This window comes from Somniosus microcephalus, chromosome 5 (assembly GCF_052327205.1).
Source record: "Somniosus microcephalus isolate GS21.2 chromosome 5, FLI_Smic_1.0, whole genome shotgun sequence".
NCBI classification, from domain to species: domain Eukaryota; kingdom Metazoa; phylum Chordata; class Chondrichthyes; order Squaliformes; family Somniosidae; genus Somniosus; species Somniosus microcephalus.
This window is the reverse complement of record NC_140991.1, coordinates 132,928,687-132,956,469: the sequence shown is the minus strand read 5'-3', so window position 1 is coordinate 132,956,469 and position 27,783 is coordinate 132,928,687. Positions and strand designations below refer to the sequence as shown.

At 43.5% G+C, this 27,783-nt stretch overlaps 1 protein-coding gene across 2 annotated transcripts in view; it reads right to left on the bottom strand.

Annotated features, from left to right (window-relative positions):
* galnt12 (UDP-N-acetyl-alpha-D-galactosamine:polypeptide N-acetylgalactosaminyltransferase 12) overlaps positions 1-27,783 on the bottom strand; it is a 115,496-nt gene that overhangs the window by 66,639 nt on the left and 21,074 nt on the right. For both annotated transcript variants that reach the window (XM_085988268.1, XM_085988267.1), the window contains exons 2-3: positions 12,581-12,750; positions 5,608-5,797 (exon numbers count right to left, since the gene is read on the bottom strand). In XM_085988268.1, the coding sequence (XP_085844394.1) occupies positions 5,608-5,797; positions 12,581-12,750 (360 nt within the window). The remainder of the gene's footprint in view (positions 1-5,607; positions 5,798-12,580; positions 12,751-27,783) is intronic.

The window sequence follows — 27,783 nt, the reverse complement described above, 5'->3', positions numbered from 1 at the left end:
GGAGGGCGGAGAGTTACCCCGGCAACCGGAATCGGCCGTCTCAAGCCGCCTCAGGCTCGGCCTCGGGGGGGGGGGGGGGGGGGGGGGGGGGGGGGCGGGGCTCGGGCTGACCGGGGCGCTGCGCTCGGCTGGGCCATGTCAGTGCATGGGGCGGCACGGAGCTCAGCAGAGCCATCGCCGGCAGAGGGGAAGAGGGTCTGCTGGCTCCCCCCTTCCCTTTCTCCCCCCCCCTCCTTCCCCCACCTTTCCCCCTCCCCCCCTCCCCTCCCCTCCCCTCCTAGTTAGGCCTCAGCTGGAGTACTGCGTGCAGTTCTGGTCACCACATTACAGGAAAGATGTGATTGCACTAGAGAGGGTACAGAGGAGATTTACAAGGATGTTGCCGGGAGTAGAGAATCTTAGTTATGAGGAAAGACTGGATAGGTTGGGTCTGTTTTCCTTGGAACAGAGGAGACTGATGGGAGACCTTAGAGGTGTATAAAATTATGAGGGGCTTAGATAAAGTGAATAGAAAGGACCTATTTCCCTTAGCAGAGGGGTCAAAAACCAGGGGTCACAGATTTAAAGTAATTGGTGGAAGGTTTAGAGGGGATTGGAGGGGAAATGTCTTCACCCAGAGGGTTGTGGGGGTCTGGAACTCACTGCCTGAAAGGATGGTAGAGGCAGGAACCCTAATCACATTTAAAAAGTACTTGGATGTGCACTTGGGATGCTCTAACCTGCAGGGCTACAGACCAAGAGTTGGGAAGTGGGATTAGGCTGGATAGCTCTTTGCTGGCCGGCGCAGACATGATGGGCCGAAATGGCCTCCTTCCGTGCTGTAACTTTCTATGATTCTAAAGGGATTGCCAGCAAAGTTGAAGCCCATGGAATAAAAGGGACAGTGGCAGCATGGATACGAAATTGGCTAAGTGAGAAGAAAGAGTGTAATGGCGAACGGTTGTTTTTTTAGACTGGAGGAAGGTACACAGTGGTGTTCTCCAGGGGTCTGTACTAGGACCAATGCTTTTCTTGATATATATTAATGACTTAGACTTGGGTGTACAGGGCACAATTTCAAAATTTGCAGATGACAAAACTTGGAAGTATAGTGAACAGTGAAGAGGATAGTGATAGACTTCAAGAAGACAGACAGGCTGGTGGAATGGGCAGACACATGGCAGATGAAATTTAACGCAGAAAATAAGTGATACATTGTGGTAGGAAGAACAAGGAAAGGCAATATAAAATAAAGGGTACAATTCTAAAGGTGGTGCATGAACAGAGAGACCTGAGGGTATAGGTGCACATATCATTGAAGGTGGCAGGGCAGGTTAAGAAAGCGGTTAAAAAAGCATATGGGAACCTGGGCTTCATCAATAGAAGCATAGAGTACAAAAGCAAGGAAGTTATGATGCACCTTCAGTAAACACTGGTTCGGCCTCAACTGCAGAATTGTGTCCAATTCTGGGCACTGCACTTTAGGAAGGAGGTAAAGGCCTTAGAGAGGGTGCAGAAAAGATTTACGAGAATGGTTCCAGGGATGAGGGACTTCAGTTACGTGGATAGACAGGAGAAGCTGGGGTTGTTCTCCTTAGAGCAGAGAAGGTTGAGAGGAACATACGAACATAAGAAATAGGAGCAGGAGTAGGCCATTTTGCCCTTTGAGCCTGCACCGCCATTCAATAAGATCATAGCTGATCTTCTAACTCATCTCCACTTCCCTGCACTATCCCCATATCCCTCAATTCCCTTAATATTCTATTCAAAAATCTATCAATTTCTGTCTTGAATACACCTCAACAACTGAGCCTCCACAGCCCTCTGGGGTACAGAATTCCAAAGATTCACCACCCTCAATGAAGAAATTTCTCCTCATCTCAGTCCAAAATGGCCACCCCTTATTCTGAGAATAATGACCCCTGGTTCTAGACTCCCCAGTCAGGGGAAACATCCTCCCTGCATCGACCCCGTCAATCCCTGTAAGAGTTTTGTATGTTTCAATGAGATCATCTCTCATTCTTCTAAACTCTAGATAATATAGGCCTAGTCTACTCAATCTCTCCTCATAGGACACATAACCCCATCCCAGGAACCAGTTTGGTGAACCTTCGTTACACTCCCTCTATGGCAAATATATCCTTCCTTAGGTAAGGAGACCAAAACTGAACACAATACTCCAGGTGTGGTCTCATCAGGGCTCTATATAATTGCAGTAAGACGTCTTTACTCTTATCCTCTTGTAATAAAGACCAACATACCATTTGCTTTCCTAATTGTTTGCTGTACCTGTATGTTAACTTTCAGTGATTCGTGTACAAGGACACCAGGCCCCTCTGAATACCAACATTTCCCAATCTCTCACCATTTAAAAAATACTTTGCTTTTCTGTTTTTCCTACCAAAGTGGATAACTTCACATTTCTCCACATTATATTCCATTTACCATGTTCTTGCCCACTCACTTAGCCTGTCTATATCCTCTTGAAGCCTCCTTGCATCCTCCTCACAACTTACATTCCCGCCCAGCTTTGTATCATCAGCAAACTTGGATAAATTACATTTGGTCCCCTCATCCAAATCATTGATGTAGATTGTGAATAGCTGAGGCCCAAGCACTGATCCTTGTGGTACCCTACTAGTTAGCCTGCCAACCTGAAAAAGGACCCGTTTATTCCTACTCTGTTTTCTGTCCATTAACCAATCCATGCTAGTATATTAACCCCAATCCCACGAGCCCTAATTTTGTTTAATAACCTCTTGTGTGGCACCTTATCGAATGCCTTCTGAAAATCCAAATACACCACATCTACTGGTTCCCCCTTATCTATTCTGCTAGTCACAACTTCAGAAAATTCGAACAGATTTGTCAAACGCGATTTCACTTTCATAAATCAGTGTTGACTCTGCCCAATCCGATTATTATTTTCTAAGTGCCCTGTTACCATGTCAATAATAGATTCCAGCATTTTCCCTACAACTGATGTCAGGCTAACTGGTCTGTAGTTCCCCGTTTTCTCTTTCCCTCATTTCTTAAATAGTGGGGTTACATTTACTACCTTCCAATCTGCAGGAACCGTTCCATAATCTATGGAATTTTGGAAAATGACAACCAAAGCATCCACTATCTCTATAGCCACCTCTTTCAAAACCCTAAGATGTAGGCCATCAGGTCCAGGGGATTTATCGGCTTTCAGTCCCATTAATTTCTCCAGTACTATTTTTTTTTTTACTAATACTAATTTATTTTTCAGTTCCTCATTCTCGCAGAGCCTTGGTTGTCCACTATTTCTGGGAAGGTTTCTGTGTCTTCTTCCGTGAAGGCAGACATAAAGTATTTGTTTAATTTCTCTGCCATTTCCTTATTCCCCATTATAATTTCTCCTGTCGCAGCCTGCAAGGGACCCATATTTACTTTCGCTAATCTTTTCGAATTACTCAAGTAACATAAAGCTACCAGCTCAGATGCAGCGATATTGGCAACGAATGGCATGCTTTAGATATATAAGACTCTGAGGGGGGTTGACAGAATAGATTTCTTTTTATTTGTTCACGGGTGTGGCTGTTGCTGGCAAGGCCAGCATTTATTGCCCATCCCTAATTGCCCTTTAACAACTGAGTGGCTTACTAGGCCATTTCAGAGGGGCAGTTAAGAGTCAACCACATTGCTGTGGGTCTGGAGTCATATGTAGGCCAGACCAGGTAAGGACGGCAGGTTTCCTTCCCTAAAGTGAACCAGATGGATTTTTACAACAATCCGGTAGTTTCATAGTCACCATTACTGATGCTAGCTTTTTATTCAATTAAAATTCCACAGCTGCCATGGTGGGATTTGAACTCATGTCTCCAGATCATTAGTCCAGGCCTCTGGATTACTAGTCCAGTGACATAAGATTTGATAGAGGTGTTGAAAATCATGAGGGGTCTAGACAGAGTAGCTAGAGAGAGACTGTTCCCATTGGCGGAAGGGTCGATAACCAGAGGACACAGATTTAAGGTGATTGGCGGAAGAACCAAAGGCGGTAGGAGGAAAAACTTTATGCAGCGAGTGGTTAGGATCTGGGATACACTGCCTGAAAGGGTGGTGGAGGCAGATTCAATTGTGGCTTTCAAAAGGGAACTGGATATATGCATGAAGGAAAAAAAACTTTGCAGGGCTATGGGGAAAGGGCAGGGAAGTGGGACTAGCTGAAGTGCTCTTGCAGAGAGCTTAACATCGGTAGAAGGAAAAATAATGGAAACCCTACTAAACGAGAAATAGAAAAAACATCTAGAAACCAAAAATAATAATGAATAGTCAATGTGGATTTCAAAAAGGAAAGTCTTGCTTGACCAACCTCATTGAATTCTTTTAAGAGGTAACAGAGAGAATAGACAAGGGTAATGCAGTAGATGTAATACATCTAGATTTTGAAAAGGCCTTTGATAAGGTACCGCATAATAGACTAACAGAGAAGGTCAGAGCATGCGGAGTCAAGGGACAAGCAGCAGAATGGATAGCGAGCTGGCTGCAAGACAGAAAGCAGAGAATAGGGGTAAAGGGTAGCTATTCAGAGTGGCAGGTGAGAAGTGGGGTCCCACAAGGATCTGTGCTGGGGTCACTGTTCACGATTTAGACTTTGAAATCAAAAACATAATTTCTAAATTTGTGGACGACACCAAATTGGGATGGATAGTCAACACCGAGGAGGACTGCAATAAATTACAAGACAATGTTAATAAACTGGCAGAATGGGCTTATAATTGGCAAATGTCTTTCCAGAGAGAAGTGTGAGGTATTACATTTTCTTAAGAAAAATTAGGAGGTTACATTACTTTGAAAATAAGAATCGAAATGGGGTAGAGGAGCAAACGGATCTGGGAGTACAAGTACATAAATCATAAAAGTTGTGACACAAGCCAATGAGGCCATAACAAAAACAAACCATGCACTAGAGTTTACTTCTAGAGGGATGGAATTGAGAAGTTATGCTAAACTTGTATTGAACCTTGATTAAACCACACTTGGAGTACGTTGTACGGTTCTGATTGCTGTATTATAGAAAGGATAGAGGCACTGAAGGTGGTGCAAAAAAGATTTACAAGGATGACACCAGTTATGTGGGGTTACATCCATCAGGAAAGGATGAACAAGCTGGCTCCCTTTTCTCTTGAAAAGAGAAGGCTGAGGGATGACCTAATAGAGGTCTTTAAAATTATGAAAGGTTTTGATAGAGTAGGCAAAGAGAGTGTTTCCACTTGTGGGGAAGAGCAAAACTAGAGGCCATCAATACAACATAGTCACCAAGAAATCAAATAGGAAATTCAGAAGAAACTTCTTTACCCAAAGAATGGTGAGAATGTGGAACTCGCCACCAAAGGGAGTGGTTGAGGCAAATAGTATAGATGCATTTAATGGGAAGCTAGATAAGCATATGAGGGAGAAGGGAATAGAGGGTTATGCTGATAGTTAGATGAGGAAGGATGGGAGGAGGCTTGAGTGACGCAGGAACGCCGGCATGGACTGGTTGGGCTGAATGGCTTGTTTCTGTGGCTTGTTTCTGTGCTGTATATTCTATGTAATTAACATCCCACCAGCATCATAAATACTTTTACATAGGGATATCCCAGAATTGAGAGTTCAATCTACCTTTCCAATAACGGCTCCAGCCAACCTATATGGCACTCACAGTGGCAGTCCAGGAACGTCAAGACATCACCTGTTGCTATAGATGCACCGAGCAATCGTGCACGAACTAAACCTTCTCGCTTTCGTGCGCGGATCAGCCGCACTTTGCGAAGATCAGCTATATAGTCTTCTAAAGGTTTCTTTAGGTGTTCTGTTAAAACAAACAGAAAAAAAATTAAAGGATAGATGTTAAGCGTATAGGCTTCTGCTTTGGGTCAACTTTTTGGAGAATTTTAAAAGTGTAATTATGCACGTAAATATATCAGACTCACTGTAGCTACACACAATGATTCTTAACACTGTTTTTTCTTTAATACTCTTTAGTTACAGCTTTAAATCTCATTCAGCAACGAGACCTTTGTGTTGTGGCAGGCAATTGTCCTTTCACAAGATTCAAACTACTTGAGCAGGAAGGCAAAAATCCTTTTAACGCACTCTGCGTATGGAATAATGCATTATGGAAGGCAGTTTATGCACAGGATACAAAAAAGAAATTGATGTAAAAATATTTTCAAAGAACACCGAGATAGAAGGATATAACTTAGAGAGTCATTATTTACAACAGAACAACACTTCAGAATTTTTCTGTACGGCCCAGCTTACTGTCATTACTCTTCTCCTTGTATTAGTAGTATTGTAATACTACCTACAACAATTGCAACAACTACTTACATTTATATGCCTTTTTAATGCAGAAACATTTCTCTGGGTGTTTCACAGTGAAAGGGGTGGATGCCAAGTCTTTGTGAAGGAGTAAAGGGGTGAGTTTTCAAAAGGTTTTTAAATGGCAGAGAAAGAGGTGGAGGCGTTCAGCAAGGGAATTCAGAAAGTTTGTTGAGACTGTCAATGGTAGAGCAGAGGAATGGAACAGGAGACTGAGGATTAAGGCTGAAGAAGGGTGCAGCATTAGGCTGGGTCAAAGCCATGGAGGGATTTGTACAGATTTAAATTCAATGCATTCGAGAGCAGGGAGCCATGGAGGTGATGGGCAAGCAGGACAAGAAAGTGGATTAGTTTAAGTTTCTGGAGGATGCAGATTGGGAGACCATCGGGGGGGAATTTTAACCCCAGAAAAACACGCGAGTTGGGTTCAGGTGGGAGGTTGAAGAGTTAAAAATCTGGATCCCGACTCCAAACTGCTCACTTCCGGTTTTAACGGAGGCAAGACGTGGGGCAGGCAGCCAACCCGCTTCCAGCAGGTGGGTTGGCACTTTAAATATTATAATGAGGCTCCGTGGGCGGGCGGGCGGGTTTCCCAGGCCTCGGGGAACCTGCCAGCGAAAGGGAGGTAAAGACTGCTGGATCCAGTTTTCCCCGCAATCGACAGGCGCGCGCCCCCCCCCCCCCCCCCCCACCTTCCGACCTTCCCCCCGGTCCCCCTCCACACCCCCCCATGAGGCCTCTGATCTCCAATTCTCCTTGCTGCCTTCGATTCTCGGCCCCCAGCTCTCCGGCCTTCCAACCAGCTCTCCTCCGGTGCCCAATCACCTTCCACCCCACCCCCACTCCAACCTCCGTCCACCTCCCCCAAGCCTGTGGCCTGGTGCCGCAGGCCCACCCACCAGACAGCCTGGCTGGAGGTGGGCAAGAAACAGAGATTCAAAATGCTAATCAGGCCCTGCCGTTAAATTCGGCAGCGCCTGCGGGAAACCCATTCCCCCAGATATCCCAACTGCACTTTCCACCCCTCTTTCCCCCTCCCCCCCCCCCTCCCAACACCAAATCAAAAATCCGGCCAGAGTCTAGAGATGACAAAAAATGGAAAGACTAATTTCCAAAATACACTACTTGCTCACACTACCAGCTTAAGTTCTCATATTTGGCATAAGAACATGGCCTTGTAGGGTCTGAAGCTGTATTTCATTCTCTCATTCTTACCACAGGACATTAGTTTCATTTGAGTTACTTCATTGAATAGGATTTACATGTTAACACATTGAACCCTGAAACTTCAATATCATTTAAAATGAAGGTTAGCTTGGCTTTCTTTTTTTTCATTTCCCCAATGAAATGATAACATTAGTCCACAAGCATACCATTTTCTTCTGTCTTATGATATAGTCGGCCAAACCAACAATGGATTGTCCAGACAACAACTTTAGATTCCTGCACTTCATCCTCCACCTGCTTTTTGATTGTGTCTGATGGTTCTATGACATTAAAAAAAAACGATTACATCCTCTTGTCCCACCTTTAAGTTTTGCTATATCTTGTCCTTAAAGTCCCCTTGGAGCAGTCTCTTATAATTATTGGCAAGATTTAGCCCAGAGTTTTTCACTTAAGATAGAAAGCTGGAAAATAATAATTTCATCATTATCTTGTCAGTTACCTCAGGCTGGTTCTTCTTTTGCAACTTAACATATATACAAACAAAATTAATTGCTATAATTCGCTCTCTAAACCTCTCTCTCCTCTAAGTCGCTCCTTAAAACCTACCTCTTTGACCAAGCACCTGTGTCTCGGTGTCAAATTTTGTCTGATAATGCTCCCGTGAAGCACCTTGGGACATGTTACTGCATTAAAGATGCTATAAAAATGCAAGTTGATGCTGTATGATTTGTACATCACAGGGAATATTACACATCATAATTTCATATATTTTGTACAAACTGATGTTAAAGCAACCAAACCTGTCTTAGCAAGTTTCTAAATGAAGTTTCAGAATGCTGCATGTGTACCAGATCAACAGGCACCGAAAGATTTAATTACTACTCACTGGAACAGCAGAAACTTTTTTTTTTTTTTTAAATTGAAAAACCATGAGGAGTTCAGACGATGTAGGGAGGTGGAAGAGCATGTAAGATTTGGAACTTACTGAGCTTTTGTCAAACAACGTGAACCTACAATTCTTTCTGTAGCAGTAATGCTGAAGTATGCATGCTAAACAAACCTTTTGCGAACAGTGCCTCTAAGAGCTTTGCGGCACCATGGGAAACTCCAAATGGAGAATCAGAGCACACTATTCATGAATCAATGGATCAGCTCCCTCACCAGACAGCTCTCTGAAGATGCATGATGGAAAAATAAGGAAATTGTGCACCACTACCACTGGATTATTGCTCAGCTGGAGGGAAAGCAGAGCAAAGCAGCTTTTCAGGATTACTTGAACATATACAGGTAAAATAACAACTACTCTGAAGCCCATCAACTTAAAATAAGAGTTTGTCACTACTGCAAAAAGCTTTAGTAGCATTTGCTTATCCACCAAGTACTTACAGATTCAGAACACTCCTGAAACTTGGGCACTATTCAATTAACCCTCTCAAAAGAAAATATGCATAATATCTACAGCATTTTTCAGAACAGACCAGAATCTAAAGTGGCAATGATAATATACAGTAAATAGCTATTTGCATGTAGACTGGGACACATTCATAGATTAAATGTTGACGGGCAAGAAGATCACTGCTGTAGCCTTTCTTCAAAAAAAAAACTCGAAGAGAAAGAATAATCCAAGCACTTATCAAAACAAGCCATTGAGCATTTTATATAAAATGCAAATTTGAAGCACCTGAGGTTTAAGCTCATCAAATTTATATCAAAGGATCTTTTTAAAAATAAAGTTTTTTCTTAATGAGAGATCCAGTTGAGACTTTTTTTCTGTAAACTTGTTCAACGTCATGATTATCTTGTGCAATGCATACTGTACAAAGCGTAAAGCCACCTAAAATGCGTCATTGCTGTAAAATTAAGTCTGAAGGTTTGTAACAAGGTCGGCCTCTTAACAGTAAAAAAATGTAAACTTCCTTGTTATATACAGAAACATTTCATTGAGACATTTATATGGGAAATAAGCCATAGACCAAATATATTTAAGTTTTGAAAATCTGAACCTTGAAAATGTAAGAGTCAGACAGAGTCGGGCAATTATGAGCAATATTTAGCACTACATCAAAAGTAAAACGACACCAATATTGTAAATTAATTCAGCTATTTCAGGTTGGCAAACTGTAACCAGTAGGGTGCCACAGGGATCAGTGCTGGGGCCTCAACTATTTACAATCTATATTAATGATTTGGATGAAGGGACAGAGTGTACTGTAGCCAAATTTGCTGTTGATACAAAGATAGATGGGAAGGCGGCGGGACTTCCCCTTTCGGGTTTTTGACCTGCCTACTTCGACGTCCGACCAATCCGCGCGATTTTCCCTTGATTGACCTTGTTGAGCCCGCCCAGCAGGCCAATTAAGAGCCACCTGGCAACAGGTGACGTCACAGACTGAAATTTCATCTGTCAAAAATTGACAGATGAAATATCAGTGTCTCACAGCTGTTTGAAACTGTGAAACACTGACACTGCACAGACTCAGTTAGAACTCTCACCGGCACTCAAAGCTGAAGGCTGTCACTTTTGACAGATCGCAGCCGTTCAGCTTTCAGTTCCGGCTGAGTGATGCGCTCCCGACGGCTACAGGAAGAAAGACTGTTAAGGTAAGTACAGGTAAGTAAAAGTTCTTTACGCACTTTAGACACACCTACCTTTGCACTCATGCACCCATCACTCACCTGAGCGCCGACATCGCGACACCTCCAACCCGACGGCCCGCCTCGCTAACCTGGCGTGGTTTGGAGCCGTCGGGAAACCCACACGAAACCCCTCAAAATAGGGATTAGGCTAAAAACTGCTACAGGCAGTTAATTGGCACTAATCCCTTCCTGCCTGGTTTCGGCGGGTCCCAGTGCGGAGCGGGTACCCGCTGCCCCTGAAACTTACGTGGGGCGGGGTTTTGGGCGGGATGGTGTCAGGACCCCCAAATTCGGGATTTCCCCCCCCCCACACGCCTGAAACCCCGCCTGACGGCTCCCCGAAAATCTAGCCCAAAGAGTCTGCAAAGGGATATAGATAGGTTAAGTGAGTGGGCAAAAGTTTGGCAGATGGAGTATAATGTGGGAAAATGTGAGGTTATCCACTTTGGTAGGAAGAATAAAAAAGCAAATTATTTTTTAAATGGAGACTACAAAATGCTGCGGTACAGAGGGATCTGGGGGTACTCGTACATGAAACACAAAAAGTTAGCATGTAGGTATAGCAAGTAATTAGGAAGGCAAATTGAATGTTGGCCCTTATTGCAAGGGGGATGGAGTATAAAAGTAGGGAAGTCTTGCTACAACTGTACAGGGCACTGGTGAGACCACACCTGGATTACAGCATACAGTTTTGGTCTCCTTATTTAAGGAGGGATATACTTGCATTGGAGGCAGCTCAGAGAAGGTTCACCAGGTTGATTCCTGAGATAAAAGGGTTGTCTTATGAAGAGAGGTTGAGCAGATTGGGCCTATACTCATTGGAGTTTAGAAGAATGAGAGGTGATCTTATTGAAACATAAGATTCTGAGGGGGCTTGACAGGGTAGAGGCAGGGAGGATGTTTCCCCTCATGGGGAAAATCTAGAACTAGGGGGCATGGTTTCAGAATAAGGGGTCGCCCATTTAAAACGGAGAGGAGGAGGAATTTCTTCCGAGGGTTGTGAATTTTTGGAATCCTCTACTGCAGTGGGCTGTGGAGGCGGAGTCATTAAATATATTCAAGGCGGAGATAGACAGATATTTCAGCTACAGGGGAGTCGAGGGTTATGGGGAGCAGGTGGGAAAGTGGAGTTGAGGCCAAGATCAGATCAGCCATGATCTTGTTGAATGGCGGAGCAGGCTCGAGGGGCAAAATGGCCCACGCCTGCTCCCATTTCTTTTGTTCTTAACGGAATACAGACAGGTTAAGTGAGTGGGAAATAAGCTGGTAGATGCCGTATAACATGGGGAAATGTGAGGTTATTCAATTTGGTAGGAAGAATAGAAAAACAGAATATTTTTTAAATAGCGAGAAACTATTAAATGTTGCTGTTCAGAGAGATTTAGGTGTCCTCGTACAGGAAACACAAAACGTTAGCATGCAGGCACAGCAAGCAATTAGGAATGCAAATGGCATGTTGGCCTTTATTGCAAGGGGGTTTGAGTACTAGAGTAAGGAAGTCTTACGACAATTGTACAGGGCCTTGGTGAGACCACACCTGGAGTATTGTGCACAGTTTTGGTCTCCTTATCCAAGGAAGGATATACATGCCTTAGAGGTGGTGCAACGAAAGGTCACTAGATTGATTCCTGGGATGAGAGGGTTGTCCTATGAGGAGAGACTGAGTAGATTGGGCCTATACTCTCTGGAGGTTGGAAAAATGAGAGGTGATCATAGAAGATACTGAGGAGGATTGACAGGGTAGATGCCGAGAGGTCGTTTCCCCTGGCTGGAGAGCCTAGAACTAGTGGGCATAGTCTCAGGATAAGGGTCGGCCAGTTAAGACTGTGGAATTTCTTTACTCACAGGTTTGTGAATCTTTGGAATTCTCTACCCCAAAGGGCTGTGAATGCTGAGTCTTTGAGTACATTCAAGGCGGAGAGAGATAGATTTTTGGACTCTCGGGGGAATCTAGGGATATGGGGATCAGGCGGGGAAAGTGGAGTTGAGGTCTAAGATCAGCTCGAGGGGACATATGGCCTACCCCTGCTCCGAATACTTAGGTTCTTATGAGTGTAGTGTCTGGAAGCAAAATAAGTTTGGTGGAGCTGCACAAAAATCTATAGAAAATAATTTTTGTTTAAAAAAAAAAATAAAACCTAGAAAAACTGCAGAATTTCATCTCATCAGGGATACTTGCAGCTGGATAAATAAAATGACTGCCGAAGCACATCACCAGTTCTAGTGATATCATTTGCACATCCGCTACTTGATCTTTGGATTACATTTTGGGACTAAATGATATGGAGAGAAAGAGAAAACTCAAAATTTCCATTCAGTGGTTCAGCTAATACTGAGCATAGAACGCAAATAAAATCTTTAATGATTTGCTTTACAAGTAGAATTCAAATATATGTGCACGTCTGTGCTTCAAATACAGTATTCAAATAAAGAAGAAAAACAATGCAACCGACAAGGCGATATCTACCTCGGTCACTGTAATCATCCACTATGATGAGCTCCTTCAACAGAATATCAGGTGAAGTATCAAGAACGCTGTGAACTGTCCGCAGGAGTGTTGACCAGGCCTCATTATAAAACGCTATTACTACAGAAGTGGTTGGAAGGTTTCGATAATCATATTTCTTCTCTTTACACCTGAAGATGTAAACAAACAATATCATGTACATTTGCAGTAGAATTGCAACACGTTGCATACATTTGACACATTCGCTGCTGTCGGCAATTTTGTGCATTTATCTTACACAATACATGAACATTTTGAGGAAAGACATTTTCCCAGTAAAAACAAACCATTACCATCCTTCCTTTCACAAGTAGAAGTGTGAAATACATTTAACATTGTTAGAATTTTCTGGTTCAAAGAAATATTTTATAAAATGTGGCTTAATCACTAAATAATGCACTTTATTAATATTAAAAAATAATTCAAAGGCATGCACAGTTGAGAGCACAAGAGAGTTATCTTTTTCATGCAATGCAGCTTTGGATGGCAGGCATTCTTTTCAGACCAAGTGCCATCAAGAGCTGCACAAAGTTGCACTAGTTCTACACATACAGCACAAGATTCACTGTCCATAATACAAGTAGTCAAAATGGCACCAATGACAGATATTTATTCTGAGCCAGCACAAGAACCCACAAACTCTCCCACTTGTTATAAATGTCACATACATACAGTAGCCAAGAATTCATTTTAAAAGTCAATGTAGCATCAGGTTTGCTGGATTGAATAGTCTACAAACAGCTTTAATTCATTGGCAGAGATTTGTACAGAAAAAGAAAGTGCAAGAACAGAGTTCACGATGACAAAAGGGCATTCAGCCCCAACAGGTCTGCACCTTTCAAAAGGTAATTTATAACCTGCAATCAAAGACCAACTTGTGAAATCTCTTGAGGCAAGTTTTTTTTTTTTTAAAAGACATCCTGGCAAGGCTAGCATTTACTGCCCACCCCTAGTTGTACTGAGAAGGTGGAGATACAATTGAGGGCAGTTAAGATTTAACCACATTGGTATAGGACTCGTCACCAGCAAGACGGGCAAGGATGGCAGGATTCCTTCCCCAAGGGAAATTAGTGAACCAGTTGCGCTTTTCTGACAATCCGAAAACTTCATGGTCACTTTTACTTTATTTCCAGATTATTTTTTTTATAAACTGAAATCAGATCCTCAAACTGCCATGGTAGGATTTGAACTCCTGTTCTCTGGATTATTAATCCAGGCCTCTGAATTACAAGTCCAGTAACATAACCACTAGTCAATCATACTTTCAAACAGATTTTGAAAAAACTTCAAGTTAATACCTTAAGAAAAAAAAATTCATGCACGGTAAAACTCTGAACTTTTGCCCTTATCCGTTAAGATAATGAGCTTTTGAACTTTAGAATGTCAATCTACACTATTCAATTCTGAATGATTGAATACCACAAATTACATTTTCATGGTCCTAACAGCACAGTAATCTCTGTAATGCAGCCTAGATTTATCCTCATCTTTTTTAGCCATCCAGTTCTTTTTAAGAGGATTTTTTAAATAAACATGAAAACCTTCTTTATCTATCTAGGAGTTACTGAAGGGTGAGATTTCTGGTCGTTTGTAGCCTTATTTGAAGGTCATTTTGTACTTGCCTCCTCTGGTTCTACAAACTGTTTAATTTAAACTACCATAGAAGGACTCCCATAAACCAAAATTGCCCTGACCTCCAAATAGCCCAAAATGTGCTAGATCCTATCTGCCCTCAATCTCCTAAAGCCCAAGGCTCCTCTCCCCACTCCTCCCAGATGCACAGAATCCTTCCCCAGTACTTCTACACTGGAGTACCCAATGTTTGCATACCCCAGAAACCCACCCCAATTCCCCCAAACAGCTTGACCACCATGCTACCAGGACCAATTCTGTTAGATCCGTGTGTTAATGGAGACACGGAATGCAGGAGTTGATTTAACAAGTGTTTACTGAACAAAGTCTGGAGGTGAACTAACTACACAAGATGCTATACAGGCTTATATACCCGAGTGGTCACTACTGGTACAACAGTACACAGGGGCTTCAAAAACATAGTTCCTCTTAAAGGTACATACACTACAATTCCTCCCAATTTAGATAAATAGTACATAACATTTTAAGTAATCATTAAATAACATTTTTACAAGAACAATAATCTACACATTTGCTGAAGTTAATCAATTACAAATTCAGTCTCTCTGGAGGCTTCCTGACTCGGTCCGGGTAACGCCTCGGTGGTGTAGTAGGTTCTTTTGGCAAGGTCAATTCGGCTTCAATGCCAGTGTCGGGTTCATCTGGTTCCAGTATCACCGGATCGGATGTAGATACTATGGGTATCTCTGCTTCATCACTAGGCGTATAGAGTTGTGGTGTAGGTTGTCCTTTTTCGGATGACTATGATCTGGTCAGCATGGCGCTTTATTATGCTTTCTCCAATGTCCACGGTATACATCAGCGGTCCTAGTCGTGTGCAAATAGTTCCAGGCTGCCATTTCTCAGTACGGTAGTCCCAGGCCAAAACTGGTTGACCTATCTGGAAGGTTCTAGTTGGCCTTTCATTCATGCTTTGAAATTGCCGGTTCTCTACGTCCCTTCTGACGTTTGGCTTGACCAAATCCAGCCGGCATCTTGGTCTTCTATTGAAAAACATCATGGCGGAGGTTTGGTTTGTAACCACGTGTTGCATTCCTGTACGCAAACAAGAAGTTATCTACCTTATGTTGTAGATTTATGTCTTCATTACCCATGGCCTTTATGGCCTTCTTGAAGGTCTGGACAAACCTTTCAGCCAATCCATTGGTGGCGGGATGGTATGGGGCGGACTTGTAGTGCTTAACCCCATTGTTTTTTTAAGAACTTTCTGAATTCTTCGGACACAAATTGCGGTCCATTATCAGAACAGATCTGTTCAGGCAGCCCATTCCTGGCGAATATGGTCCTTAATACTGTGATGGTTTTTTCCGTGGTGGTGGAGGACATCTTTATTACCTCCGGCCACTTGGAGTGTGCATCCACCGCGATTAAGAACATCGAGTCCATAAATGGACCGCAAAGTCGATATGTACCCTTTGCCATGGAGATGAGGGCCACTCCCATGGATGTAGAGGGGCTTGCGGTGGGGCGTTTTGGACTTTCTGGCATCCTAGACAGCTCTTGGTCATTTCTTCGATGTCTCCATCGATACCTGGCCACCACACAAACGCTCTGGCTAAGTTCTTCATTTTCACTCCACCCAGATGCCCCTCGTGAAGCTCCTTTAGCACTTTATCCTTGAGTTTGGGTAGAATCACCACTCTGGATCCACACATCAAGGTTCCTCGGCACACTGACAGCAGTTCTCTTCTTTGCGAGAATGCCGGCAACAGTGGTTCGCCATGTGCTGGCCATCCCTTCACCGTTAAATCGTAGACTCGAGAGAGAGAGAGAGAGAGAGAGAGAGAGAGAGAGAGAGAGAGAGAGTCGGGTCATTTCTCGTTTCCTTTTCAATGGTAGAATTTGTCACCAGTAGACATTCCACTATGGTCGAGTGGAACATCTCCACTGGGTCCACTGTAGGCGCCTCTTCTACCGTTGACAACGGTAGGCGCGATAACCCGTCAGCATTCCCATGCTGTTTTGTTCCTTTGTATTCTATGTCATATTGGTGTGCCCCTAGGAAAAGGGACCACCTCTGTAGCCTTGGCGCTGTCATAATGGGAACGCCCTTTTTAGGGTTGAATATGGAGATGAGGGGTTGATGGTCAGTCAACAAGGTAAATTTTTGTCCGTGTAGGTAATGGTTGAATTTCTTCACCCCCCCACACCAGGCTGAGTGCCTCCCTGTCGATCTGGGCATAGTTACGCTCAGCTGAGTTCAATGAGCGTGACGCAAAAGCTATCGGCCGCTCCGCGCCATCGGGGAATCTATGCGATAATACCGCTCCCACGCCATAAGGGGATGCATCGCACGCCAGTCTGATTGGCAGTGATGGGTTGTAATGAGCCAACACTTCCCTGGACGTGATCAAGCCTTTGCATTTATGGAAGGCACGTTTACAGTCTTCGCTCCATTTCCAAATTACTCCCGTTTGTAGCAGTGCGTTAAGAGGGTGCAGAACCGTTGACAAGTTCGGTAAAAATTTGTGATAGTAATTTATTAATCCCAGGAACGACCTTAATTGAGAGACATTTTCAGGCGCGGGGGCTTTTACGCCGCTTCAATTTTTTCAGGTGACTTATGCAACCCTTCTTCGTTAATGACATGGCCACAATGTATTTGTTTCTGGAAAAATTCGCACTTGGGGCGATTTGCTCGTAGGCCCCGTTCTCTCAGCCTCGTGAGCACCTGCTCCAAGTTGGCAAGGTGCGCGTTGTCGTTTTCTCCTGTTACAAGGATGTCGTCTAGGTAGCATTGAGTACCCGGAATCCCTTGCAGGACTTGCTCCATAGCTCTTTGCCAGATAGCTGGAGCTGATGCCACTCCGAAAACCAGTCGATTGTACTGGTACAGGCCTTTGTGTGTGTTTATCGTGAGATACTTTTTAGAGGCCTCCTCAACCTCCATCTGTAGATATGCCTGTGCTAAGTCAATTTTGGTGAAACGTTTCCCTCCGGATAGTGAGGTGAAAATATCTTCTATCCTCGGAAGAGGATACTGTACCGTGTGAAGAACCGGGTTTACAGTCACCTTGAAGTCCCCACAGATGCGAATTTTTCTTTGTTCTTCAGATTTACCATTATTCAATGTTTTCTTCATGACCGGGACGATGGGTGTTGCCCTCTCGCTCCAATCTACCTTGGATAACACGCCTGCTTTTTCCAAATTCTCCAGCTCTGCCTCGACGGCTGGACGAATTGCGTATGGCACCAGCCTTGCCTTAAAAAACTTGGGAATTGCCGCATCTTCCACTTTTATTGAGGCGGTGGCGCCTTTCAGGGTTTCTAGTTCCTGTTGAAACACTTCTTTGACGTTAGCCAAGATTTCTTTTAATCGTCCAGGTATGACGTCATCATCGTTTTTTTTCTTACTGGTCACCGTCAGTGCCTGAATGGAGTGCCAGTCTAAACGTATCTTTCTGATCCATTCACATCCCAACAATGGTGGACCACCATCTTGCAGAACGTATAAATACAACTTCTGTATTTCCTTGCCGTTGTATACAACAGGCACCCTTATTTTCCCTCTGGGGTATACTTTCTGCCCCGTATATGTCTTCAAGATAATGGATGCGTCTTTCAAAGGTATATGCGGAAATAGCCGCTCGTAATCCTGTCGATTTATGACGGTCAGAGCTGATCCTGTATCTAGCTCCATTTTAACTGGGGACCCTGCTATCGTGAGGGTAACCCAAATGGTCTGGTAATCTTCTTTGGCAATTACATTATGTAATTTGAGACAGCTTAGTCTCTTGTTTCCGGAGTCGCTATCGCTCTTCTGGTCTTCGGAGCTACTGTCCGTCATCATTTGTACCTTTCTGTACTTTTCCTTATTGACCTTTTTACGGTCAGCGGCTTTTTTTCCAGATCTGCATACACGTGCAATGTGTCCCATCTTTCCGCATTGTCTGCATGCTTTGTCCTTGAACCAGCAGTCCTTCTGGTCATGGGTGGATCTGCCGCAGCGATAACATCTCTCGAAACCCCGTGTCATTTCATGGGTGCCGAAGTCCTGTGGCTTTTGCTGTATCTCTGCAGCTCCTCTTGCTGCTGCTTCGTATGATACAGCCACACTGAAAGCCTTGTCCAGTGTCAAATCTTTCTCAGAAAGTAGTCTTTTGTGTTCCTTCGCTTAGGAGACCGCAGACGAATTTGTCTCGTGGAGAATCTGCCAGTCCTGCCCCGAATTGGCAGTGCTTTGACAGCTTTCGTAATTCGGTGAGGTAATCAGCGTTACTTTCATTCTTGTGCTGATTCCTCCTGAAGAATTTGAATCGTTCCGCTATCAGCAGCGGTGTTGGGTTTAAGTGCCCCTGTGGGGTATCAACAATCACCTTAAAATTCTTGTCCATTGGTTTGGCTGGAGTGATCAAGTTTCGTAACAGCCCGTATGTCCTTGCGCCCATCAGATTTAGAAGTACCGATGCCTTTTTATCATCTGCTACTTCATTCGCCTTGCAATATACCTCCACTCTTTCCACATATGTGGTTCAATCCTCTATATCACTATCGAAAGCAGTAATATTGCCAGTTTTCGGCATCCTGAAAATCAAAAATGGCACCTCCTGCGCTTTTCCTTCTTCCCCGCCAAGTCAAGATGGCGCCTCCCGCGCTTTCCCACCGCTGTTCTCCGCGGTTCCCGTTGCGACCTGCAGCTTTTTGCGGTATTTCTATTTTTTTTATTTTTTTATATATCTTTTAAATAGTTTCTCCGTTACTTGGAGAACCGTTCCCGTCGTGGAGCGGACCCTCTGGGACTTTCCCCTCCCTCTGCTCGGGCCGAACGCCGACCTGCTTTGCAGCACCGGCCGCCTCCTGTGTGTTCCACCCTCTGTCCCTCTTTGCTTCTGCTTTCCGACTTGCTGCCTGGCCCCGCTGCAGAGCCACCCGATCGAGCCCCAGCCCGCCGCAGCCCAGGAAGGATCAGTGCACTACCTGCCACCAGCCCTTTTAGCTGGTGAAACCACAGTTTTTTTTTTTTTTTTCTTGCTTCGACCTTCATCTGAGGAATCGATCTCCTGGAGGTGCTGCCGAATTGCAGGTAAGTTTGTTTCTAACTCGTCGCCACTGTTAGATCCGTGTGTTAATGGAAACACGGAATGCAGGAGTTGATTTAACAAGTGTTTACTGAACAAAGTCTGGAGGTGAACTAACTACACAAGACGCTATACAGGCTTATATACCCGAGTGGTCACTACTGGTACTACAGTACACAGGGGCTTCAAAAACATAGTTCCTCTTAAAGGTACATACACTACAAATTCCATGGAGCCTTACTCCAGGAGAACCTCCGTCCCCATTTCACCCACTCCCCAGCATCCTCTCTACTGCAACTAACCACCACCATTCACCTCCCAATACTGCCACACTCCAGAAATCCCTCAGTAAACCAACATTCCATCTTGCCAAACCCCAGCTTGATCCCAACAGCATTGCCACACCCCAGTGCTACCAAAGCCAAGCACGCTCATCACTGCTGCTAAACCCTACAACCATTTCCTCCCAGGACGTCTAAATAACATATACATGTGTAACTTAGGCTTTAAAGAAATGCAAGATAAAAATTAAAATAGATAAGTAAATGCACATATCAAGGCCACTTATTTAGTTTTCATGGGAAGAGTGTGTTGCGGAATTCAATCCCCAAGGAACCACTAAAGCGCAGAATACAACCTAATTAAAACACAATGGCCTAGAAATTCGGTGGGCTGCGCCACCAGTTAGCGCCTAAAGAGGGCACTCAGTGGCTTTAGCGCCACTGGCCGCGCCTCCCGCGATATTTAGCGAGGCGCTAATGGCGGCGTTAGCCTGTAGTGCTGCGCCGCCACCCATGACATCATCGGTGTGCGCAGCACCCCGCTACGATCGCGATATTTGGTCGCGCCCGCCTCTAACGCCAGTCGCAAATCACGCCCAGTTCACGGGGCCTACCTGTGGCGGTAGTGGCGCAAATTAAGGTGGAGGTGCGGGGCGGCCATTTATTTCAGTGGCCGCCTGTCAGCAACTCCGTCCCCGGCCTCATGATTCCCCCCCCACCCCCGGGCAGTGCCGGCTGTGTCCCGAGAGCCTGGCACTTCTCCTCGGTGCCGGGCTCTTTTGCCGGCTCTCGCGATCGGCCATTGCGCTGGTGCAGGCCCCTCCCCCTTAAGGGGGGGGGGGGGGAAGGCCTGCAGTACCGCAGCACGCCGTGCCGCGTGCTGCGATATTCAGTTTGAGCGCCCCAAGAGGGACGCGGGGCGCCTCGAGCAGCGCCCCGCGTCCCTCTTGGGGCGCTCAAACTGAATTTCCAGCGGGCGCAACGGCTCCGTTCGCAGTGGTAATTCCGGCGCCCAGGCGAGCTTGGCGCCCCGTTTGGGGCTCCACCGAATTTCTAGGCCAATGTTACTTATTTAGTCAACATAAATCATTGTAATTTTCATGGCCTCACATCCTTATAGTTGTATAAACCAAATCCATTCTCCAAATTATGTCGAAATCTCGACTCCGAGTAAGACTCTGAAACAAGTAAGTACCGTCAGATAAGCAGAGCTTTATTTTTACTTGTATACAAGGAGAGCGCTGCCTGGACAAAGGCTAGGCCAACATCTCTAAAGGACATCAGCGAATGCAGCATATTTATACACTCAAACAAGCAAGCGTTCCATAAATCACGTGTAATGGTATTGTATCATTTTAAACACATTAAAATTTGCACAAGGACAATCAAAAGGTCAGCAGGACAGAAAAATCTCCAGACAAGGTTAGTTAATCATATATTCTGTCAGGAGGTTCTGTCCGAATCTTGTTACCAAAGTGATTTACTTATGTCTTAGCTTACTCAATAGTTTTGCTTCTTTATCTAGCGACAATCATTAATAGTTTATCTATTCTATAGCCTTATGCCTCCCTTGTGCTAGTGAGTCAATTATAGCTGTTATCACATCCTCAATGTGGGTGGGTATTATGAAAGATCTCTTGGTCCTGGACATGTTATGACATATTTACTTTTTCTTGCTTTAGCTACAACCTAAGCAAGTTTGTTCTTTTACTTGGCCATTTTATTCTACCTAGCATGCTAAGTATAATGTCAATTTCCACAATTACCTGGAGCACCATCATGGAAGACCCACTAATATTGAAAGTCTTGCATATAGTCTGCACTTGTGTGCAAGAATTCTCCTCCAGGTTATTTCTGTCATGCCCAACATTCTAGCACACTCAGACTTATCCATTTATCATATACTTGGATCTGATGGAGTTCTTCCAGCTCTGTCACCTTAGCAGGTGGCACTGTTATCTACGGCAAAGCCTGCCGGAAACCTATAAAAATCAGCTTCACACCACAACATTCTCCCCACTACCGGTACTGAATCCGCCCTCCAGCATATCATTCAACCACCACCCTGCACCAAAGAAATTCCAAAAGTCACATTCCCAGCCAAGGCCAGGAACCAGCCTGAAGTTGTTTAAGTGCTTACTGTTCCTTTAATGTTTTTGATACACAAGAACGTGGCTTTAAAGAATTCCTTACTGCTGGGGTGCTATTGTAAAGGCAGCTTCTCCAGGATTAAACTGGTGAAACCTTTATTTAAGGGGCACACTGCATTTATACAGTACTGTAATTGCCACTCCTACTTACCCTGAGCACCTGTGCCTTTTCCCTGCAGGTGATGAGAAATTGCCATTGTGGAGGAAGCATTCAGAAAGAATGCATTGTTCATAGGCAAATGTGTTTTGATTGCAAACTCGCAAAGCCTCAAATAAATTGTGTTATGGATGCTGGTCCAGGTTTAATACTAAGAAAGTTAAGTGCAGTATTGCATAATTTATTGTGTTTGTATCCAATAAGGTGTAAATTTAAATGTTCTGCAATCAAATGAAATTTGCTGCATTAAATTTCTGTTACTTTTTACTTAACCTGATTTGCAGTTTATAGCCGTAGAGTGCATTTAATGCTGGGAGAACCCCATTTACATTGCTGCTCCACTCCTGCCTGACTGAAACTTTAACTGCTGTTTAGGACTATGCTGTGGACTATGCATGTCTGGATACAAAGAATTAGAGTTGTAGATGCTTAGACAACCAGGAGTGGAGAGTTCCAGTCTCAAAAAATTTAAAATTGAGGCAAGGCAGGTTTAAAAAGTTCCCAGAGCATCCCACAGATGCCTGAAAACTTTGCAAACCAGGTTCAATACCGCACTGAATTTACAATCCTTGCAGGGTCAATGCGAAGTGAGACAAGAATACCCCCTCCAGGGAATGTCACTCTACTCCAATCAGGAGTCAGGTTGGGCATTAACTCCAGATTTACTCTGCCAGTTTAGTGCCTGTGTGAAGCTAAAGTCACTCTGCAGAGATGCTAAACCTGCAGTGTCAATGCACCCTACGTCACAGTGTGAGGACAGCATTTAGTCTTCTGCTATCAATTCAACAAATTAACTAACAAGAGCTCGGTTTGACCCTTCTTTGGCAATGCTACATTACCAGGTTTCAGGTATATACAGTCACAGGCTGGCTCACTATTAACGAGTTAATTTACAGGAGCAGTCTTGGTGCTCAGCAAGAGGGCAATATCGGCTGAAGCCCTAAAAACACACCGGCTTTAAGAACATAAGAAATAGGAGCAGGAGTAGGCCATTCGGCCCTTCGAGCCTGCTCCGCCATTCAATGAGATCATGGCTGAACTTCTGCCTCAACACCATTCACCGGCCCTATCGCCATATCCCTTGATGCCCTTACTAGTCAGAAATCTATCGACTTCTGTTTTGAATATACCCAATGACTGAGCCTCCACAGCCCTCTGGGGCAAAGAATTCCAAAGATTCACCACCCTCTGAAGAAATTTCTTCTCATCTCAGTCCTGAATGGCCTACCCTTTATCTTGAGGCTGTGGCCCCTAGTTCTAGACTCCCCAGCTAAGAGAAACATTCTCCCAACATCCATCCTATCAAGCCCTGTAATAATTTTGTACGCTTCAATGAGATCCCCTCTCATTCTTCTGAATTCAAGAGAATACAGGCCTAGCTTACTCAATCTTTTCTCATACAACAGTCCCGCCATGCCAGGAATCAATCTCGTGAACCTTCGTTGCACTCACTCTATGGTAAGTACATCCTTCCTTAGGTAAGGCGACCAAAATTGTACACAGTACTCCAGGTGTGGTCTCACCAAGGCCCTATATAATTGGAGTAAGACTTCTATACTCCTGTACTCAAATCCTCTTGTAATGAAGGCCAGCATACCGTTTGCCTTCCTAATGGCTTGCTGCACCTACACATTCACTCAGTGACTCATATACACCCAGGTCCCTTTGAGCATCTGCATTTCCCAATCTTTCACCATTTAGGAAATACACTGCTTTTCTTTTTTTTTCTACCAAAGTAGATAAATTCACATTTATCCATGTTATATTCCATCTGCCATATTCTCGCCCACTCACTGAGCCTGTCGAGATCCCCTTGAAGCCTCTTCACAACTGACACTGCCACCTAGCTTTGTATCATCAGCAAATTTGGAAATGTTACATTTAGTCCCCTCATCCAAATCATCGATATAGATTGTGAACAGCTGAGGCCCAAGCACCGATCCTTGCGGTACCCCCACTGGTCACAGCCTGCCATCCTGAAAAAGACCCGTTTATCCCTACTCTTTGTTTTCTGTCAGTTAACCAATTCTCAATCCATGCTAGTATATTACCCCCAATTCCATGTGTCCTAATTTTGTTCACCTTGTATGGGATCTTATCAAAGGCCTTCCGAAAATCCAAATACACCACATCTACCGGTTCCCCTTTGTCTACTCCACTAGTTACATCTTCAAAGCAATAGGATTGTTAAACAGGATTTCCCTTTCATAAATTTATGTTGATTCTGCCCAATCTTACTATTAGTTTCTAAGTGCCCAGTTATTGCATCCTTTATAATAGATTCCAGCATTTTCCCAACTACTGATGTGAGGCTAACAGGTCTGTAGTTCCCAGTTTTCGCTCTCCCTGCTTTCTTAAATAGCGGGGTTACATTTGCTATCCTCCAATCTGCAGGAACCGTTCCAAAATTCTATCGATTCTGGAAGATGACAACCAATGCGTCCACTATCCCAATGGCCACCTCTTTCAAAATCCTAGGATGTAGGTCATCCGGTCCTTGGGATTTATTGACTTTTAGTCCCATTAATTTTACTAGTACTGTTTTTTTTTACTAATAATAATTTCTTTAAGTTCCTCATTCTCGCCACACCCTTGGTTTTCTCGTATTTCTGGGAGGTTTTTGTGTCTTCCTCCGTGAAGACAGAAACAAAGTATTTATTTAATTTCTCTGCCATTTCCTCATTCCCCATTATAAATTCCCCCGTCTCTGACTGTAAAGGACCTACATTTACCTTTGCCAGTCTTTTCCTTTTCACATACCTATAAAAGCTTTTACAATCTATTTTTATATTTTTTGCTAGTTTGTGCTCATATTCCATTTTCCCTTTCTTTATCAATTTCTTGGTTCCCTTTTGCTGATTTCTAAAAAGATCCCAATCCTCAGGCTGACCACTTTTTCTGGCAACTTTATAAGCTTCCTCCTTTGACTTAATACTAGCTTTAATTTCTTTTGTTAGCCCTAGTTGGATCACTTTTCCTTTTGGGTTTATATGCCCTAGAGGAATGTATGTTTGTTGCAAATTATGCATTATTTCCTTGAATGTTAGCCATTGCATGTCCACCTTCATACCTTTTAGTGTAGTCTCCCAATCTACCATGGCCAACTTGTCCCTCATACCCTTGTAGTTTCCTCTGTTTAGATTGAAGACCTTAGTTTCAGATTGGACTGCATCACTCTCAAACTTAATGTAAAATTCAATCATATTATGGTCACTTGTCCCTAAAGGCCCCTTTACCACAAGATTATTGATTAGCCCTTTCTCATTACACAGTACCAGATCCAGAATAGCCTGTTCCCTGGTTGGTTCCTCCACATACTGATCCAGGAAACCATCTTGCATGCATTCCAAGAATTCGTCCTCCACACCATTAGTGGTAATTTGATTTGCCCAGTCAACATGTAGATTAAAGTAGCCCATGATTACCGTATTGCCCTTGTTACATGCACTTCTAATTTCTTGACTGATACTGTACCCTACATTACCACTACTGTTTGGTGGCCTATACACAGCTCCCACCAATGTTTCCCACCCTTTGTTCTTTAAAAAGCAGAAACTGCTTTCAAGAACTCATAGCAGTTCCAGGTGACAGCCATTAATGAGGCAATACCACTTCTCAGTCCCACTCTTCCCAACCCCCATCCCAACTGCTCTCATCCACCAGAAGAATCCTCCCAGTACTCGCACACCAAGGAAACTCCCTCCCCCACCCACCAACATTCCAGTGGTGTCACAGCCCAAGACCACCCTCTACAACTGTCCCGCGCCGCCAACCCCAACCATACCAAGGCTCCAAAAACCCCTACCACTATTCCAAGGCCTAAAGAACCGCTGCCTCCATACTTCCACATCCCAAAGCTCCTCTTACACTCCACCATTCTTCCAAACTAGCCTCGCAATCCACATCAAATCCCCTCCGCCCTCAGTACTTCTAGTAGCCTGCCACCTACCTACCACTTGGAATATCTTCCCACCATCTTGATTTGGAATTCTGGAATTTTTTTTTTAATGTTAATGCCTAAAGTACAGTATATAGCTAAACAAGTTTATCAATTTACATAAAAATAAGCATAATCACAAAATTGAATTGTAAAAAGAATGCCACCACTCCACACTACTTTAATAAAAACACAATTTCACATTGAAACACTATAAATCAGTAGTCCTGATGATTGATATTATATCAAAAACATACTCTACCAAAGATTAATGCTGCAGGATACCCAGTAGGACTAATAAAAACTGGAACAGGATTGCATGATAAGTGCAGCACAGAACCAGCCAAATAGCACAGGTGCTCAAGTACTCAGCTTCTGGACAAAACATCAGGGGTCACAGTTTCATCTTTGGCACACAAACACATATTTCACAGTTGGGCTGCTTAAGTCAGTTTTTGGCAAGGTTTCTGGATTATGTGAACATGAAAGTAGGTGATTTACCTTTAACCAGGAAAAACTCTGGACACCATCCAGCTTTCTCTCCATCCCACATCCTACCAAAAAAATCACTATATCTAAGAAACCTGTAAGATTCAATTTAAGTTAATTAAATGATTAAAGTTTGAAATATTTTCCAGAATCTCCTTTTTTTGTTTCCAAGCAGAATTAATTGAACAATGAAGATTCTTCTATTACAAGTTGTAAATCCTGCAGCATTTAATTCAGATTGTGGGCAGGACAGTGGTATATGTTGCTATGGAACTGAAGCTAAATAGTATCATTGTGACTTGATAGGATCATGCAGTTTCCACTCTTTCATAGAATCATACAGCACAAAAGGAGGCCATTCGGTCAATCGTGCCTGTGCTGGTTCTTTGAAAGAGCTTTCTTTAAGTTCTTCTGAGCGAACTATTGCATATCACTTGAACATATTTGTGCATATACCATGTTGATTTAACAACACCAACAGTGATTTTTAAGAGCAGGAAACGCTGCATTATCCTACCAAGCCTTTCTTGCTTTTCCACAAGGAAGGCAAATTTGGTCATGCTCTTAAACAAAGACCATTTAAATTACAACTATTTCTTGGTAAATATAGCCACCCCACGCATATCAGAAGACATTCTAACAAATAGATGCATTCCCAGCGGCAGCTACACTGTACAAGATGATCTTGTAAAGAGGATCCCTTATCTTGTAAAGAGGATGAAGTAATTATCTTACACCCATGGCCAAGGACATAAGGAAGTTACAGCAATTTTCAAAAGGTGAACCTTCCATACTTTGACATACCCAACAGATATATATCAAACTTGCTATGAAAAGGTTTCCAATTCTGATATTGGGAAAGTTTTCTTTCCCCAAGTTCATATTCTTGACCTTGCAATCTTACATTACTAAATTCAGCAAACAGAACTTTATTTTGTGGGAGACTTGCTTAGTCATCGGAAAAAAACCTCAGCTCAGTATTCATAGCAGGTATCAGTGCACAATGCATAAAGAGCTATGACAGGCTGCTGCACCCAAGTGATTTTTTTAAAATCCAGGCTACTACACATGGAAATCAGATAAACCAGGCTTGTATAGGAGTAAAAGACCCTCCTTCAGAAGAACAATTATTACTGTGAGGCGTTTTTGTTTATACTGTACTCAGTTACTTATCTGTAATTAAAGTGACTGCATTGGAAAATCAAAGTGTACTACTGCCCTCCGGTGTCATATATCGAGACTGCTAAATTTCATGCATGCTAAAGTCTACAGGGTCAAATTTGCAAGTTCTGGTAGGAGAACTATCCAATCATCCTTACTAAGCAAGGTTTCATAGCAATCGCATTAAAAAACATTCTATTTAAATACATAAATTAAGAAAATGTGTACAGCAATGAAAATTCTACACTTAAATAACGCACTGCAAATTTTCTAAACTAACCATCAAAACTAAGTTAGCAGAAAAGCAAAAACAAATTA